Genomic DNA, 18,341 nt, shown 5'->3' on the forward strand with positions numbered 1-18,341 from the left:
TTCAAACGTAACCCTAACATTTATGTGTAAAAAATACACTCTTATTTCATGGAATAGATTACTATAGATTGTAACTGTTGTAACTATAAACTTCAGAAAATGTCATTTTAAAATAGCAGCAAGGCTGTGTTACATTTTAAAAAACTTATTCCACTGGCTGGCAATATTAACTTGTACAGTCAAAAGATTTAGATGAACATGGTCCAGAAAAGTTTTTTTCTTATTTTTAGATTATTTATAGACGGCAAAGTAAGTTGTTGACAACATATGCAACAAAATAGCATAACTTCAATCAGTTACATTTCTAAGGAATAAAGTTAGAAGACAATAAAATGTTTCTTTTATTGCAAGGGCTCTATAATTTCATGTCTTCATATTTGCCTTTAACAAATTAAAATCAAGCATTGAAAAATATCACTGACTATAAAATTCCATAATCAGTAAGGGAAGCAAACATGTGTATTTTAATTGTAGGCTGTATTTAGGGAAAATGGCTCATATGTAATTATTTTAGAATGTTCTTCAGATGTGTGACAAATATGGCACATTCTAAATTGTGTCCAGTACACACAGATATCCCCAGCCTTTAATATAATCCTTTCTACTTTCTATGTGTTATATAATGCATATAATTATATAATTAACACAGTTATATAATACATAACACATGCAATACAGTAATTAATAAAATAATTATATAATGCACATAAATCTGCCCCTGAACTTAGGACTTATTCCATTTCAGAAGGCAAACAAAAGAACAGAAAGGGGTCTAAGGTTGTTTATTTTCTCTTATAGACATGAAGAAAACATCTCACTTAAACCAAAATGTACCCATAATACAAACTCCACATTCTACAGAGAAAGAAGTAATTATTACATACTTACAGGGCTTTTAGAAAGAACTGCTACAATACTTTTTAATTTGCTTTTATGACAGTTGCTAATATAGTCCAAGGTTGCCTTAATTACATAAGATGGAAAATAAGGAGGATTAGGAGCAGGATCCAGTTCCCTAAATGAATGAGAGGGAGATTTATATTTTGCTTCCCAAAAATAGAACACTTTGAGTTAGAGAAAATAATTATTTTTGAATAAATATATGAATTCCTAGAAAATCTTTTATGCTTTCAGTAAAAAGCACCAAAAGCACCCAGAAAAGCGACATACACCTTACTTTGTAGTTGCCTGTTGTCCCTCTATGGTAACTTTTTAAGTTGTACTTTCTTAAGATTCTTCTGGGTTTTTTTGAAAAATCATATTGCTAAAAACTCGCACATTTGTTTGTCTTAGGTACTTTGTGGGAAAATCTAATTGTAAGTCGTGGATAAAGCCTCTGCATTTTGTAATTGTGGGAACAATTTCATTCAGAAAAAAAGTAAGTGTGAATCTCATCATAAAAAAGGGCAGTCTACTTTTCTGGGACCTCAAAGCATCATGGCAGTAACAAAAAAGCAAAATCTAAGCTTTATCACTCTTTTCTTACCATTCCCTTCTTAGACAGAAAAATTTTGTACAAGCAGACACCACAGTCTACAAATAAACTCACTGCAAAAAATTTCTTTAAAGACTTCAGAAATCCTCAGCCTTTTAACTTTTTGTAGATTTTCACAGAAATGCTTTGGTTTCTTTCAGCTTGATATTTCTACCATAAAGATACCTTCTTTTGTAACTTTAAGAAGTGCTATGTTTTTCCAAATAATTTGTATCTTAACACAAAACCCTCGAAAATTATTTCCAGATATCATTATGCAAATAGTGGTATTTTCAGGACAACAACCAAGACTGAAAAGCTAATGAGAATTAAGACACTTATGGCATTAGAATATTTCTATTCATTAGGAATTTGTATATGTGCCACGGCTTAACCAATCTCCTTACCAAAGACAAGAGCTGCCACTACAAGTACTGCTAAGAAACTTTACTTCTCAGTGACCTCTAGCTATTAAAGACCATTAAAAGAAACACCTTAATTTAGAGACTAAAACCTGACCAATTTTGCAGAGAGGGAAGTCCACTCAAATTTGCACTAACCTAAACTGGCATTGCCGTAATAGTCCAGCTCATCAACATACAATGGCATTCTCTTGCTCACACAATCATTCTTTTCATTAAATAAAGAATTTATAGAGGTTCTCTTTCTTGATCCTGGTGAATAACAATGTGAGAAAGCCTGACTATGATATATCATTAATAATGACAATAAAATCCTTCAATTCTCAACTTCAAGGCCGCCTTCTTATGCCTGAAGGGCACATTTTAATGCACAATGTTATACAAACATGCTCAGCATTTAGAAAAGCTATAAACAAATACCTTAGGTATTTACTTAGATGAGCTCCTTCTTCTGCCATGGTACCAGGTGGTTCATGTAAGGTCATCAACAGTTCAACCACAATCTCTGGTAAGTTATTATGAGATAAATTGTCAATTTGCTACAAGAAGAAAAATAGTATTTTAATAAGAAAAAATATTTTAGCCTAAATTATTTACTTTTTATTTTCCTTCCAAGAAAACGTTTTCTCTCATGTCTTGGTTCTCTACTTTTTCCATTATCCATGACATACAATTTACTCATAAATTAAGCCTGGTTAAGTCTTATCTATGGCAGTCACAAGTAGAACAATTTACTTTCACAGAGTACACAGGAAAAAAAATTGTGTTTCATTTTACTACTAGTTCTGAGTGGTCTGCCTCTGGAGAAGATGGTTCCTCATAAAGCATTAACAAAATATTTTTAGAGGAAAACATGACAGACATATGACCAAGAAACTCACGGTTATATAACGAATTTACATTTACAGAACATGTACATGTTTTTTTCTGGTCTGTTAAATGCCACAGAACTCAATTTGCACATTTTAAATGCATACCTGTTTTCCTAAGCAGTTATCATCCTTAAGCATGTCATAGACTTTAGAAGCCGTATCTCTTCGCTCTGCCAATTCACTCATCCCATGGCTTTGATAGGCAAAATATGGAAGGATATTCACAAGTAACTTCGGAAAACAGTCTGCTAGAACCTGTCTCCAGTCTTTCTCAATCTTGTTGGCAAGTGATTTCACATCTTCAAATTGACTTCTAACCACCAGGTGTGGAACCAGAACTTTATAACAAGACCTACACACAGTAAATAGATTTCCAAAATGTCCTTGAATTGGCTTTTTTAAAAAAACCTTGAGCAAACACCATTTCTTTACTATATAACTAAACTTACAAACATTGTTTAACTACTGCCACATGAAAGAAAATCTTACCTGCATAAATAAAATCTACATGATGCTTGGAATACATTTAAAAAGTTTTCAGTACATTGCCTTACAACAAAATCTTGATGCATTACTACATTTAGAAATTTGTGACCATATGTAATACCTATAAATAAAATCTAAATAATGCTTTCATATATAGCAAACTTACCTGTAGAATTCCTCAAGGCTAGTATAGTTCAGAAGAACATAAGGAAAAGTAGACAGGTTATATCCACTGTCATTTATTTTCAGCCACTCCATCACCAAATAGTCTAAATGTGATGTCATGAAGTCTTCTATACTGTTATAGCCAAAAATGTCAGATATTTTTTTCAAAACCTGTAGGTGAATTAAGATTGCTAAAATAGCAAAGTACAAGATAATATGGCAAACTGACAACATTACACCTCAAGTGTACCCCTCAACCTTTTAATGAATATTTGTATCACTCAGCTCCTACTTAGCATAAGCAATTACTTTAAGAAAAGACAGCCACTACACACTTTGCAGAGTAGAGACTGTGTGTAAAAACAGGAGGCAGGAAACAGAAAGAAAGGATAAAAATAAGAGAATGCATGCACTTAAAAAACAACCAGCACAAAAGGCTGCACTATAAATAGCAATCATTTCAGTATGCCCTTGTGAATATCAAAATAGAAGTCCACAAGACACATACCACCTTTCAACACTTTGCATTTATTTTACATATTTTTCACATTGGAAAACTTGCTTCCACTGGGTAGAAACACCTTTTTAAAATGAAATCTGCAATCTTCAATGTATAAAAGTCTATTTGTATTTCAGATCTGTGCTTTGAACACTGGGGATTTACCATTAAAATTGCCTTGTATGATGTCATTAAATATAATTACAAATTCATTCAGTTATTTAAGTACCATGCTAGTCATACCTTTACAAAATTTACCAATTTTTGATGCTGACAAAAGCATTTTGTACTCTTCCAATTTTAGCCTAACTTAAATATAAAATGGAATTTTATACTTGCCTTTTTCACCAGGTGAGGTTCCAATCCATTCTCTTTCACAGACTGGCATATAGCAAACAAAGCTTGCTTTTCACAGACTGGACTGCAGCACAGGACCATGGTTATAAGCATCAGCAAAACTGCTTTTCCATTGTGCTTTTTGTCCAAAAGATCTTCAGGACTTACATCACCTTTGACCTTCAGTAAGAAATAATGAAGAATTTGGACAAATATTCTGTTAAAGCATTCTCCTAACTAATAAATGCGCATAAATAATTTCAAGTTAAGGGAACTGACATAAATACTGCTGAAAATCTTGCTTTATTTGCTTAAAAATTACTTCCCCAGCTGTCTGCTTCACTCCTCAACCCACAGTTACGGCCTCCAGATACCTCATACCCTCCAGTTCATGTTATAGTATCAGCAGTTTAAACAAAGGCAACCCACTTAACAGAGAAATGATGGAGGCACTGACAAGACAAGTCTCCTTTTTGCTACTCCCCGATGGATATAGGAAAGAACTGCCGTGCAATTCAAATGCAGTTCTTCCCCTATTAAGGCATGGTGTTGACAAGTGGCAAGTTTAAATAAAAGTAATAAGAAACTCCAATTGAAAGGGCAGAAGCTGAGACAACACTAAGCTGAAGTAACAGGAAAAGGAGCCAAGGTAACACAGAAATGAGATGAGATGAGATGAGATGAGATGAGATGAGATGAGATGAGATGAGATGAGATGAGATGAGATGAGATGAGATGAGATGAGATGAGATGAGATGACAGAGCTGGAGGCACAGCAGTTCAGAGACAAAAGAAGATGACAGAGAAATAGGCCTCAGCAACATACAAGACAGCAGGCAAAGGGAACAGAACAGTCCAGCAGGGAGATTACATGCAGACAGATGACAGCATGACAGCAAAAACGGAAAAGTGTAGACAAATGTAGATGGCTTAGCAAGGTAACAAAGAGACAAGAAAAGTGAAAGACACTAAAAGAAAAACTAAGTTACGGAAATTCCACAGTAATGTACCACACCATTGTATTTCCAGTCACTGTACTGAAGCAAAACCTTTTCTTCACTTCAAGTTTCTTCAGAATAGTTTATTTTTTTTAAGTATATCTTGGTTTTGTGAAAACCACTGCTCTAATACCACTGCAGACATGATCTTTCTGAAATTTACAAATCTGGTTTTATTCTATGGACACTTAATATAATTTATATTGCCTCTTATTCACTACCTGTATGTTGTCTAGTTTATTGAGGCTAATTTTTTCTACGGTTCTTAGGTGTTACAGCATTGAAACTTGGAACAACAAATAGTATGATTCATAAGAGCAGTCTGGAACATATAGTGAAAAAACTCATAAACTTCTAACGTGGGTAGAACAGAGAGTGAGTGGATGTGTAAGGAATTTTCCGACTACCACTTTGTTTCACTACCTCAGTTTACCAGAAGTCCAGAAGAATGAATGTTCTCAGAAAACTAAACCTTATCCTGTTAAAAGTGATTTTATTCATAAGATCAGAACTCAGCAAAACTAATGACTAGGTATTGGTACCAGATTTCTCATTCCTTCCTGAACTCTGAGATATGCATTCTCAAAAGCCTTTTGCTGGAGCTTCAACGGAAGAGGTTTTGACATTCCGGAAGAATCTCTCTGTTTCACATCTTGAAACAAACTGAAAAAAAAAAGAACAATCGTTATTAGCATAACACTTAGTCTACAGAATTACTACATATTGTGCATATCAAACAATAAGACCCTGATTTTCTGAATATAATTATTTTTGTCCTAATTATCTTATAGAGTGTCTCTCAAACATAATCAAGAATATCTCTTGGGGAGGAATGGCAGAGAATAGACTGAAAATACATAGAAGTTTCTCAATCTCTGCCAGCACAGGAAGTCCAACTTCCAACAAAAGGGAACATTTCATATCATGAAGTATGTTGGGAGTGTATTTGTAGAACAGATGTATATGTAAAAAGAGTTTCTCAAAGAATACAAGTTTTGTAGATAAAGTCCCAACCCTCTTTGCTTTATGTAACAAATATGGTAACACCACAGTGAATCAAACTAAATGTTACTCCAGCCATTTCTAAGTGACTACTAGCCGATACCTAAGAAGAGCCACCATATGCTTGCCTTAAATGCATTCCTTGGTTATAATATTTGAGCACAGGTGACCTAGGCAGGCCATGTGTTAGAAGTGGTGAATGTATTTAGTATCCTTCAGTAACTTTCTCTTTGATGATTTTATTGCTTTTTGAACCCCTGTAAACATCCAGACAGTTGAAGGTAGTGGGATAACACTCATAAGTTGTAGAACAAAGAAACAAACTGCATTTTCTCAGAATCTTGAACCTGTTAGCTTTACTTGATGTCCCCTGGTTTTTAAACCAGAAAAGACTGTCAATATTAATTTTGTTCTGCTCCAGATTTTGTGGAATTACGTTATACCTCCTGCAATTCAACTCCTTTTGTGCTGAAGGGCTCCACTTTATGCAACTGATAGCTGTACATAAAGCATCTCATACTTTTGAACATCTCTCCTCTACTCCTGTTCCAGTTCAATTGTGCCCTTTTTGATGTACAGAGAAAGAACTACATACAGTTCATAAAACACAAGATCCTTTGAAAAGGTTTTTAATCTATACAACAATGTACCTAATCTCTTTCAAGAGGATAAACAACTCTTTTCTATTCAAGTTTTGCATAATAAATGTAGTACAAAATTTGCTCTCACATAAAGTTATATATATGTCAATATTTATTTATCTCTCTCTCTCTTTATATATATATATATATATATATACACACACACACACACACAAATACATATATGGATTCTTACAGAATAACTGAAAGGTAGAAAAAGTTTGAACACATGAGTGTTCCAGTTGGAACAAAAATTAAGTTGGTAGGCTTTTACATTCTGTCAAGATTGAAGTCCCAGAAATACTGAAAAGAGCAGCTAAGCAGGAGCAGGAATGACACCTGGAGAAGGGAAATTAAATATCATTGTTATAAATAGAAAAAATATCTACATTATCACCTGGTAATTGACTTTGCAGCAAGAATGCGAACTTGATGGTGACTGTCTGCAAGAAAATGTGGGAAGGCATCATTCACAGGCAGATCTTCATTTCTCACATTAAGGATTGCCCACTTGCAATGAGGATCAGCCTGAAGAAAATTAATACTGTGATTTAAAATCTACTTCAGATACACTGAAAGATGCAAAAAAATCTTTAGACACTGTTTTTAAATACATCTTAGGTAAGTATTTAGCATGCTTATGAATGTCAGAAAATCTGGGATTACCTCAAGCAGGGCTTTCATGCAGTTTAAAAGGGCCACTCTTACTGACGCTGTGCATTTCCCTCCTTGAGATAAATGCCTGAAATAAGGAAGACTCAGATAAAGGAAAACGTTGCCCACAATTTTGAGATACAGTCTAGCAAATTAGTTTCTACTGATCACAGTTGATCCTTTTGTGCTCAATAGGCATGTTTGGGAAGATTTGACATTTCTACTGGTAATTGTAAACTATTCAATTTTTTTGCTGAAGTTATCACTTGTCATAACTACTGATGCAATTCAGCATAGAAACAGTCTGTTAATATAGAACAGTGTAGGGCTAATTGTTACAATATCACCTTCAAGATGAATCTTTGCTATAAATACAACATGTCAGAAAATCTGAAAAGTTAACTTCTGGATAGAGATGTTATAGTATACTAACAGCAAGACACACAACAGCACTACAGTCTTCACAGTGACAGCAAAATTAAAAATCAAAAATTTTACGTCCAACACACTTCTGCATTAAAAAACATACCAAAAGGCTCCAACAACTGTCAAAAATTGTCCTCTGGCACTCCCTGTCTCTTCATCATGTGCATCGCACTGGGCCAACCCTACTGCTACAGGGAGCAAATTATTTAGAATTACTTTACAAACTTCTTGATCTCGACGGGACAAGGAACACACAGTACTGTGAAAGAAAGAAAGAAAACATAACTTGAAACACTAAAAAGCCACCAAATCCTCTAAAATAGATGCAAAACATGCTGAATAGTTTCTCTCTTACGAAAGAGGCTTCAGAAGCATATCAACATCAACTGCAGGCAAGTGATGCTCTTCAGTAGGGAGCTCCTTCAAAAGGACCATGTACTATGGAATAAAAAACCAAATGGAATAAAAAACCCAAATAGAAGCAAGATGGAAAATAATACTTAATAAATGGAAAATAATACTTAATAAGTAAACAAGAAAAAATTAGGAAACTTTTTCAGTAACTCTTAGAAAAATCATGCAGCAAATATACCTATTGCCAGCTATTGAGTGTTAGACTGGCCATATTTTCATGCAACGACTGTCACACAGTAATATAGATCATGAAATTTTTAGTTCTGGTAGCAAAAAATATTTCCTTTGGAAACTAAAACACAGACTGGATTCAACCACAGACATAATTTCTAGTTATTTAAGAAATAACTATCGATAAAGGCAAGATCTTATACTTCTCAACTCTTTATCTTCTGGCTTCCAAATTCTAACTGCTCTTTCCCCAACCACAGCATGCTTCAAACACACTAGACATAGCCACTTTAAGTTTTCTCAGGGGATAGATGACAGGATAAAGACAACATATAATTGACAACACGATACAAATTTAATTTAACAGTACAAATAGAGAGGTGGGTCTGCTGTAAAAAAAGCTCCCACTCACCATGTGCAGATGCAATGGCTTAGTGCTGTCAAAAACACTGCCGTCAGTAAGCATTAACAGCTTCCTCCGGATGTCAGAGGCTCGGAAGCTCACTGTCTGAGTTTGGACTGCAGTTACACAAATACATAAGAACCTCACAATTTCAAGGAGAAGTAAATCCTGCTTTGTCAACTGCTCTTCAGCTAACGGGCTCAAAGCACCTGAAAATAAGATTTTCATGTAAGAAGTGCTTCTCCAAGGACAATAGAAAAGGTGGTAACATTTTAGGTCTTCACAAAACTAATATAAGTTCTCAAAACAGATAAAGTATTAGCAACCTTTTCATTTACTTGTTATTGTGCAATTAGTGCATCAGTAACAGCTTCTTAAGTGTGTTTCCCACTTCTACAAAGGCCCTCTCTAAAGCAGATTTTAAATTTATATGCCCATACATACAGCTGAGTTCTCCATCAACGTTAAAATGAACTCAGCAGAACCATCTGCAACAGTGTTCTTTTGTACTGTTAACTACTACTTAGGATATATTTTAAAGTACAGATTCAAAGCTTCCCCAAAACTGAAATTATGACAATTACTATTATGTTAATATCCTCACTGAAATTTCAATTATAATCTAAACAGGATAGGTACAAATGCTATTTTTCTGTCACATTTAGGACCCCTGCAACTTTTAGCAAATGCTAGCTTTTTTTACTAGAATTATTTATCAGGTGTCTGAAGAAGATACTTCTGAAGACACTTATTCAACATGATGAGAAAACAGACCAGCTGCTGTCTGTGACAGTCCTGTAACACCCTGATTTCCTTATCATTCAACAATAAAAAGACATAATCCTGGTTAAAAACTAAGACACACACCATTTTAAGAAATAATTTAAAACAAAAGAGGGCATCAATAGATGAAGCTCCTAACAGGAATAAACAGTCATGCTCCTGTACCTCTGAAGGCTGGCAGATATAAAAACACTGACCATGTCAAGAACTGCTGATCAGGAAAAGGAGAAAACTTGGATAGCATTACTTTTAAGAAAATGGAGCACAGTCTAATGAGAGACAGGTATTCTACAGACATTTTCTAGTCTCTTCTTTGCCAAAATTTCTGTCTGGCTTTGAAAAATTTAGCTAGTTCTCTTCTTGCATTTTACTATGTATAAATAAAAGTAAACTCCTTTCTCTATGAGCTAGAACACTTCATTAGCATCTTTAAAACACTGATGAGAATTATTATTGCTTAGGAAGCACCTGGTTCAACCATTACCTTTATCAACTACTACAAAAGCAGCATGATTTTGTATCTCCCTATCTTTCAAGCAAAGAGCAATTTGTAGAATCGAGCTTTTGCAAGTAGTTTTGGACATAGAGAAGACTTACCTGTTACAGTTTGCGTATCACCAGATTCATTTGTATCACTGATGTCAGTCACTGAATGATCATCAAATAGATCATCAGATAACTGGTTATCTACTTCCATTATACTCTCCTCAGGATCACTTCTGAGATCCACTTCTCCCTGCACACTTGGTTTTCCAGTAGCTGTCATCTGACAAAAACACCACATTCCTTTAAAGGTTGACTTTTAAGGAGAGAAGAAACACCACAGGCATAGCACAAGGAGAGACACTACAGTTTCGCAGTGAACTAGAACAGGTGATGACAGTAAGAGCTACATAAAATTGATGAATTTCACCCTTTGGGATAAACCTGTCATCTACACACATTAATTGTCTGAACTATTCTCTCTAGGATATAAGCTTCCTCAGATAGATATTAATCTTTGCATTTTAGATGGTGCCAAGGACAGTATCAGTTTTTTAAAAACACTTCTCTACAAAACTCACAAACTTCTCACTATACTTCATAATTACAGAGAAATGAAAAGGCCTATGATTTTTTTGAGGGCACACCAATTACTGCTTTTCCTACCAGATGACAAGTTAATAGAAGGTAAAACTCTCAGCTCTTCCTGATCAGCAAAAACAAAGGAATTTGCCGACCTAGACCTGAATACAAGACAATGTGCCAGAAAGAGAAGTTCTAAGAGTTGTGCTAAGCACAGTGAAGTGCCACACTACTGCTTTTTCCAGTGAGAGTGTAATTTACATGTTAAGATTTAATACCCACATAATAAACACCAAAAAGCCCACCCTTATAAGTCCATCAGATGGTAGAGATTTTTTTTGAGTATACTGCTAATGTAACAAAGTACTTAAAAAATTGAAAAATAGCATAATTTTGTTTTTAAACCTTGATCAAATGTTATACATCTGCTCTCCTTTTTTCTCTAAGCCTGTGCTTCTAGTTAGGAATTCTTTATAAAACTCAATGTATTTTGATTTTTTTTCCTCAGTAATATGTATCTTGTTTGGTTTGCCTCCAAAGTATTGTGCTGCAAAAACAATCCTTTCATAGAAGAGCACTGCATTTAGAAATAGACAGAACATACTTACCAGATTTTTGCAAATATCTATGAGATCGTTCATAAATTTTGATGTCAACAAACGCAGGAATATATTAGACAACATCTTATTAGCACTGTTCTGCAAGAAAACAAGATGTACAGATGGGTTAATTAATTCTTTTCAGGAGCCATACGTATGATATTCAACTTTGTGATAACATTAATGAACAAAGAAATATAAATTCCTTTATAAACTTTACCTTGGTACAATTGCATAAACATTTTGTACACTGCATTATCAAAGTCCTCAGTGAGTTGATCTGGGTATCTTCACTTAGTCTGTTTTTTGACTGAGAAATGGTTTCTCCAGCATAATGAATGAGAGACTAGTAAAAATACAATATGGTTAAAAAACCCTCAGTTAAATTCCTTTGTACATTTGCATATAAACAAGACACATAAAGAGAAAAGGTTGTGATTCTCATTCATACATTTTCATTCATACAGCTTTGATATTCACAGTGTGCATCAAATGAGTTCAGAGGTTTTTTTGTGATTGTTGTTTCACTCATTTTCCTCCAGAAGTGACAAAAACATGGCCTAGATCTGCTTGAAACACTAAGATTTTCAACACAAAAGAAAAATACAGCATATCTCCATAATACGTAAGTCTGGGGTTTCCTATTTAAGCAAGAAAGCACCTCAGGTAGTAGTAACAACAATAATAGCAGCAATAGCTGCCATTATATTGGCTTGAACTATCAAATTATCTTAAATTGCTGCATAAAAGACCTATAAACAAAAGGAACCTATCATCCTATAAGTAGTCCTTTGCCTACATGTCCATGATTATTCCACTTTTCTAAAAGGAGTGACTCAAAAATGTATCAATATTTAGGATAATGTCCACTGCAAAACTGGTGCATTGGTATACTGACAGAATTTCAGTGACTCCTCTTTCAGCAACAGTAACATATCTAAACCTCTATAAACTGCCTTTTTCTGAGCAGAAATCAGAGCTCTGAAAATGCGTCAACATGAATTTTAAGAATTAAATTATATTTGATGGTTTGTTTTATTTCTAATAGCTCCCAAATGCATTACTGCTTACCTTGGCGTTCTGGAACAACTCTGATTTACAGGCATCCTCTTCTTTAAATATACCAGTGTAGCAATAGCAACCAAGAACACCAGCCAAGAGACCAACACATCGGACAAGGTGTCCAGCAGCAAGAGCCTTAGACTAAATCAAATACACAGTATAAATACCAGGGGTTTACCACCGCAAAATACAGAACTCTTTTGTCTTTTTAAAACACTGTTATATATAAATTGCACGAAAATTAACGAAGATTGGCATCCTAGTGTTTTGCATGGCAGCTGCCTCAGCTCCTGAACAAGTTCTTTTGGCTCTACGTGTTACAAAATTAGCAGTAGGTCCCATGTCCCTTACACTTCCATCCCTCTCACCACTTTTAATTCCCTCTCTCCTTTAGATTCCATCATGGCCATATCTCCAAGTTCTTAGCATGTGCTCTGTTTGTCTATTTCATCTTCTGCAAGGACACAAGACAGTATGAGCAAGTCTGGAACTATATCACATTACTACTGCTGGCTCTTCCAATTCCAACAAAGTTCCAAGTTGCTTCTTAGCAGCTACTGTGTCAACAAAATAATGTCATAGGAATAAATGCGTGCAAGCTTACTGCAGGAGCATTTCAGAGATTCCTTTCCATCTAAGTTATTTGATCAAAGGAGAAAGAGCAGACAAACAACTACTTGTCTTACTTTCTCAGGAGGAGGGACTAAAAAGGATTGCTGCTACATTCTTGAAAAGCAAGTATCTCTAAAAAGAGATGGGAAAACTTATGCATATGTGACATTGTTACAGATGTAAAACCAGGGACAAGTTTTACAGCTCCCAGTTGCCAGTACCTTGCTTCAAACTTTGTTACTGCCTCTTTTGGCTCATCAAGTATTACAGGACCTTAGCAGTAAATTACAAGGAAGGCACACCCACTATAGTAAAATGAACGCTAGCATATCAAAGGAATCGGAAGTTTAAAAAGCCTGCTGCTTTGGTTTTCACAAATTTTTTACCATTACATGGTGGCTCTTCCTCTGTAAGTCGTGTTTTCCTCCAACTGAGAGATTCTGTAGCATTTCAACAAGTGAAAGATACAAACAGAATCACAGGACAGTTCAGGCTACGCAGGTCTCTGGTCCAACCTCCAGCTTACAGCAGGGTCAGTTCCAAGATCAGAACAAGTTACTCAAGGCTTGATCCAGTCAGGGCTTGAAAACCTCAGAGGATGCAGACTGCACAACCTCTCAGGCAAGGCAACCTGTGCCACTGGCTGACTGAACTCACAGAGATAAAATTCTTCTTGTATCCAGTGTGCATTTCTCTTGACTCTCTGCCTGCTGTTTCACCTTTCTGTAACACACCACTATGAATGACGAGCACGGCTGTCTTTCAGACAATCTTATTGGAACTGGCAAAGGCCTATCCCAAAGGCCTAGTTTCCTTTGTCTCCCTTCAAGGGCCAAGTGCTGGAGCTTCCACCATCTCAGTGGCCTCCACTGAATGCACTCCACGTCTGTTCTGTACTAGGAGGCCCAAAACTGGGTGCCATATTTCAAATGCCATCTAAAGGCACAGAATAGAGGGGGATAACCAGTTCCCTTGAGCACTGGCTGTACTCCTGTTTGTGTTGCCCATATTTGCAGCTTTCTTTACAATTACTCCTTTACAGAGCTGCTTCCTCTATGTCTCAGGCTAATTTTGCTGAAAACTGGAAAGAACCTGAAGCATTACAGGGGCACAGAAGTTGCGAACAACAACAAAAAAAGCAGGGTAACAGTGGTTTGTGTGGAAACTTTGCACACACTTACACTTTGATGCAGCTACTACATACCCACACATACATAAGCAAGCTATAGATAGTTTGTGAATGTATAAATAAATACAAACTTCTGTATTATTGGGCATAATTTTTTCTGTGGTTTTGGTTCATTATTAATGGCAGAAGAAATGAAAATCCGTATGCTTTGCCTTGCAAATATATCATTTGGGAGCACAAATGTAAGGATGTTATAGTAATTTCTAACTTACCTTAGGAGCACAGCTGCTTAAAAGCCTTTCTGACATTGCTAAAAGGCAGTTCTCCAGTGTTTCTCTGAGATTTTGGTTGATGGTAAGTCTTGAATGAGTCACATTTTTATCTGCAACATTTACTGCAAAGTTAGTGAAAATATCCATTTCATCAAATGTTGTCTGCAGGTACAGCTCTTCAACATCAGAAAAACTGTTTTCTTCTTTCCCCTGCAAGTGTTGCTCACTTGAAGAAGAGACATAGTTTTTACTTTAGCACTCAGTATACAACTTGAAAGTCTCTAGAACTACTACTTAAATACAAGAAATAAAACAAAAATAAATATTTTAGCTTTTTGTGCTTCCACATCCTGGTTGACCTTTCATTCTGACATGACTTTCGCAGTGGACTACCATTTTAGCTCTACCTAAACTGCAGGGAAACATGAAGTCTGCACACAGATCATATCTTCTACTGCAGTTCATATGCCAGCATCTATTTCCCATTAAGATCACTGACCTTAACCTATTTTACACAACTGCAGCAGAAATTCCCCAAACCCCTGAAACTAGTATTTTTAACTTCTAGTAGAAAGTCTTACCTTGCACCAAAACAATTTATGCACATATTAGTTTCATTAAGAGGACACGAGATATAGTCCAAAAACTTGAATATACGCATCAGTGAAAGATGCAGCAGCATTCCTAATTTAAGTATCTATAATGATTAATTTAAAAACGTACCATTTAGCATCATTTTGGAAAAAGATCATGGCAGCTCTACTGTTCTTCATTGTAAGGCTCACAAGAATTTTTTGTAATACAAGATGAGGAAAATCACTGTAAAAAAAAGAAAATATTTTTGTAATTGTCTTGCAATCAGACAAGCTCTTGGGATTCCTGAAGTGCACCCAAACATTGGGCAGATTTAACAGTTTTCCCAAAGAAAAATCTATGTTTTCTTTGAAGATTTCTAACATGCAGATCATGTACCTGCTATGGCATGGACAGACAACTAAATTATGTCCCCAGAATGACATTCTACAGTAAGCTTAAAAACTCTATAATCTCTACTAAAGCATCGACATAATAGAATTCTGCACTAACATAATATACATTTTTCTGTGCAATTTTCCAGGGTGAGCTTATATGTCAAGTTATGCCACAAGGACTTTACCTGCAGAGCACAGGAGGCAATTCTGCACATTCTTCTATCTCTTCCTCCAAATAGCAGGACAGGATCCATTTCATTATTGCCTCCCTTAACGCAGAACCCAGACTTCTTTCAGAACTGCTGTGTCCCATTGCTATGTCTAAATTTTCTGGCACTGAATAGGCACACATCACTAAGGACAAACAACCTACAGCAGAACTGCAACAAAAATGAAACAGGATATGTGAGAAATAACGTGGTATTTGTTGATCAGCACTCTAAAGCAAAGTCAGCATTTCTACATGCACAGGAAGCAACAACTACATAAGGAAGTTAACAAGTGTGCATTGTTAACAGATTGTTTCAGAATATTCATTTCAGAACAAAAGTTCAGAAGAAAACATAGTTTTTAACTTCAAAAAATCAACACATCTGCCAATCAGATTTCAAACTTTTAGTCCATTTTAACTGTGAAGATGCATGTCTTTCCTCTTCTGCCTCTATTTTCAGATTACATATTTGTGATCATTTTAAATGCTTAAAAGACAAATGTCTTAAATGCTTAAAAGACAAATGGAGTTCTTAAATAGAAACATAACAACAATAATATTAAGTAACACAGTGGTTCTGGTTGCACAATAAAGAGGAATGTGAATCAGACCAAAACACTATCCTTGCTTCCATATTACCTTGAAGGCTTGCATGCAGGTCCTGAAAAGATCTTCCAAAGTTCTTTATCTGTTACAACAAGGTTTCCTTGAATCATAGCTCCAAGTAGCCTAAAGCTCTTCATTTCAATCTGCTGGAAGCTTACACTGCGAACAGTGAGGGTCCAAATCTTTGCCCAGGTTCTCTGGAGTTCCAACTTGTGGGCGCTTTTCAAATCAGTTTTCTGGCTTTGACACAAAGCTACCTCTGTGAGACACCTCAGTACGTACGGTGTCCTCTCTCCCCGGCGCTGCTGAGGCAGTAACTGGTGAAGTGCATTGACTAAGGGAGGGAGCTCACTGTTAGGAAGACTCATAGGATACTTCGATATTAATTGAGTTGCAACCTGTAACCTTGAAAACACAAAGTGAAGCTATTAATATCAAACATACAGAAATTTTCTTTTTCAGGAGTAAAAGCCACCTCCACACAGAAGAGCATGTTAACTCATCAACTGGACCCTTAACAGCCACTTTGCCTCAATACTGCAAGCAATAAACACACATTCATATAAACCTGCCACCTCAGCTCCAGAACAAATCCACTATCAGCAATGCTGCTCAGGTATCTTGTACAGCAGTTTCCAAGAAAAGCGGGAAAGACAGAGAGGAACAGTAACAGCAAAAAACACCCACTGTAATCTATTGCAGTTCAACAGTAACATGTTTGGGTTTAGGGCTACAAATGGTAGGTTCTGGAAAAGTCTGTATGGGGTCTTTTAAGAGTAACTTGACTCTCTGCTATGCTCTCTGCTACAGAGTCCTGCAACAGTCAGCAGTTCAGAAGTCCCTCATGGCAAACAAAATACTCCTCAATCAAGGCCCAAGGTAAGAAGCCAGGCCTTCCAACAGTTGCTATACTATGACACAGACAGACTAGGGCAGCAGCAAATATCATGTTAATTTCCTAATACTCAAAAGTTGGATCACACACAATGCTTACAAAAAGAATGGTAGTACCTAGCACAAAAGACAGGTGAAAAATCAGAGACAGCACTACCTTATACACTACAACACAGTTTACTAGGCCTCACTTGTTCTTTCTTACGAAACTAAAGATACAAATTTTTTAAAACAAGATTGCCAAGAGAACTACTCACTGCTTTCCAAATGCTGTGAGAATCTACGTTCAGCACTTAGATATAGAACTACAGCATGTAGAGACACCCAGTTTGAATACACTACATGTTCAGGAGAATGTTAAATGTAAAAAAAATGTCTGGAGTGACACTTTTTTCATGTCAAGATGTTATTACCAAGGTATGACATCAAAATCCTTCTGGGATCTTTGCATGTTGTCTCGGATGACTTCCCAGCCCAGTTCAATCCTCCTGCGCTTGTTTGGTGTTGTGTCCTCACTGGACTCTCTTTGTGAAACAGCATATGACTGGGTAATTTCAAGAACTTTGGTATCCTCTATAAAAACCTTTTATTGACAGAAATTTAAAAGCACACAAATTATAAAAAAGCAGTATTTACAAGAGAACTGAAATGTCATCCTAAACTAGTCCATTTTTTACTATGACAAAGCATCTCAAGGGCAATTGGAATTAATATTTTTTATTCTTACCCTAATAAGAAACACTAGTGATAGCCAATATATTACATTTCTAAGCAGTAAAAAATTAACAACTGAACACAACAAAAACACAGACAAAAGGTATGAATACCTCAGTAAATTATTCTGAGGAATAATTAAGTCATAGTACTTTAAAAAACAAAACATACAACTCAGTAATTATATGGTCAACTCCGTATTTAAATAAAAAATGTTACCTGATGACAAATATCAGCCATTAACTCAATTAAACTTTCCTTTACAGCAATATTGCGTAAGCCTGAAGAATACTTTCCTCTACTACTGATGAGACTTATTTCATTCACCAGAAGATCATATAGGTTATGCAAGATACTTTGCCATTTTGTTAAGTCATATGCACCTGTACGTGTAAAAACAATTAAAAGATATGTATCACGCTCTCAATATGTAAACTTACCTACACAATGCAAAATACAG

At 35.6% G+C, this 18,341-nt stretch overlaps 1 protein-coding gene across 2 annotated transcripts in view; it reads right to left on the reverse strand.

Annotated features, from left to right (window-relative positions):
- ATM (ATM serine/threonine kinase) overlaps window positions 1-18,341 on the reverse strand; it is a 66,365-nt gene that overhangs the window by 40,339 nt on the left and 7,685 nt on the right. For both annotated transcript variants that reach the window (XM_071554707.1, XM_071554717.1), the window contains exons 8-28: window positions 18,101-18,264; window positions 17,581-17,750; window positions 16,307-16,678; window positions 15,642-15,836; window positions 15,209-15,304; window positions 14,486-14,711; window positions 12,482-12,613; window positions 11,631-11,756; window positions 11,420-11,509; window positions 10,344-10,512; window positions 8,973-9,172; window positions 8,331-8,413; window positions 8,079-8,234; window positions 7,562-7,637; window positions 7,293-7,423; window positions 5,795-5,915; window positions 4,258-4,434; window positions 3,421-3,590; window positions 2,874-3,120; window positions 2,317-2,435; window positions 889-1,015 (exon numbers count right to left, since the gene is read on the reverse strand). In XM_071554707.1, coding sequence (XP_071410808.1) covers window positions 889-1,015; window positions 2,317-2,435; window positions 2,874-3,120; window positions 3,421-3,590; window positions 4,258-4,434; window positions 5,795-5,915; window positions 7,293-7,423; window positions 7,562-7,637; window positions 8,079-8,234; window positions 8,331-8,413; window positions 8,973-9,172; window positions 10,344-10,512; window positions 11,420-11,509; window positions 11,631-11,756; window positions 12,482-12,613; window positions 14,486-14,711; window positions 15,209-15,304; window positions 15,642-15,836; window positions 16,307-16,678; window positions 17,581-17,750; window positions 18,101-18,264 — 3,347 coding nt within the window. The remainder of the gene's footprint in view (window positions 1-888; window positions 1,016-2,316; window positions 2,436-2,873; window positions 3,121-3,420; window positions 3,591-4,257; window positions 4,435-5,794; window positions 5,916-7,292; window positions 7,424-7,561; window positions 7,638-8,078; window positions 8,235-8,330; window positions 8,414-8,972; window positions 9,173-10,343; window positions 10,513-11,419; window positions 11,510-11,630; window positions 11,757-12,481; window positions 12,614-14,485; window positions 14,712-15,208; window positions 15,305-15,641; window positions 15,837-16,306; window positions 16,679-17,580; window positions 17,751-18,100; window positions 18,265-18,341) is intronic.

This window comes from Pithys albifrons, chromosome 1 (assembly GCF_047495875.1).
Source record: "Pithys albifrons albifrons isolate INPA30051 chromosome 1, PitAlb_v1, whole genome shotgun sequence".
In the NCBI taxonomy this organism is placed as follows: Eukaryota; Metazoa; Chordata; class Aves; order Passeriformes; family Thamnophilidae; genus Pithys; species Pithys albifrons.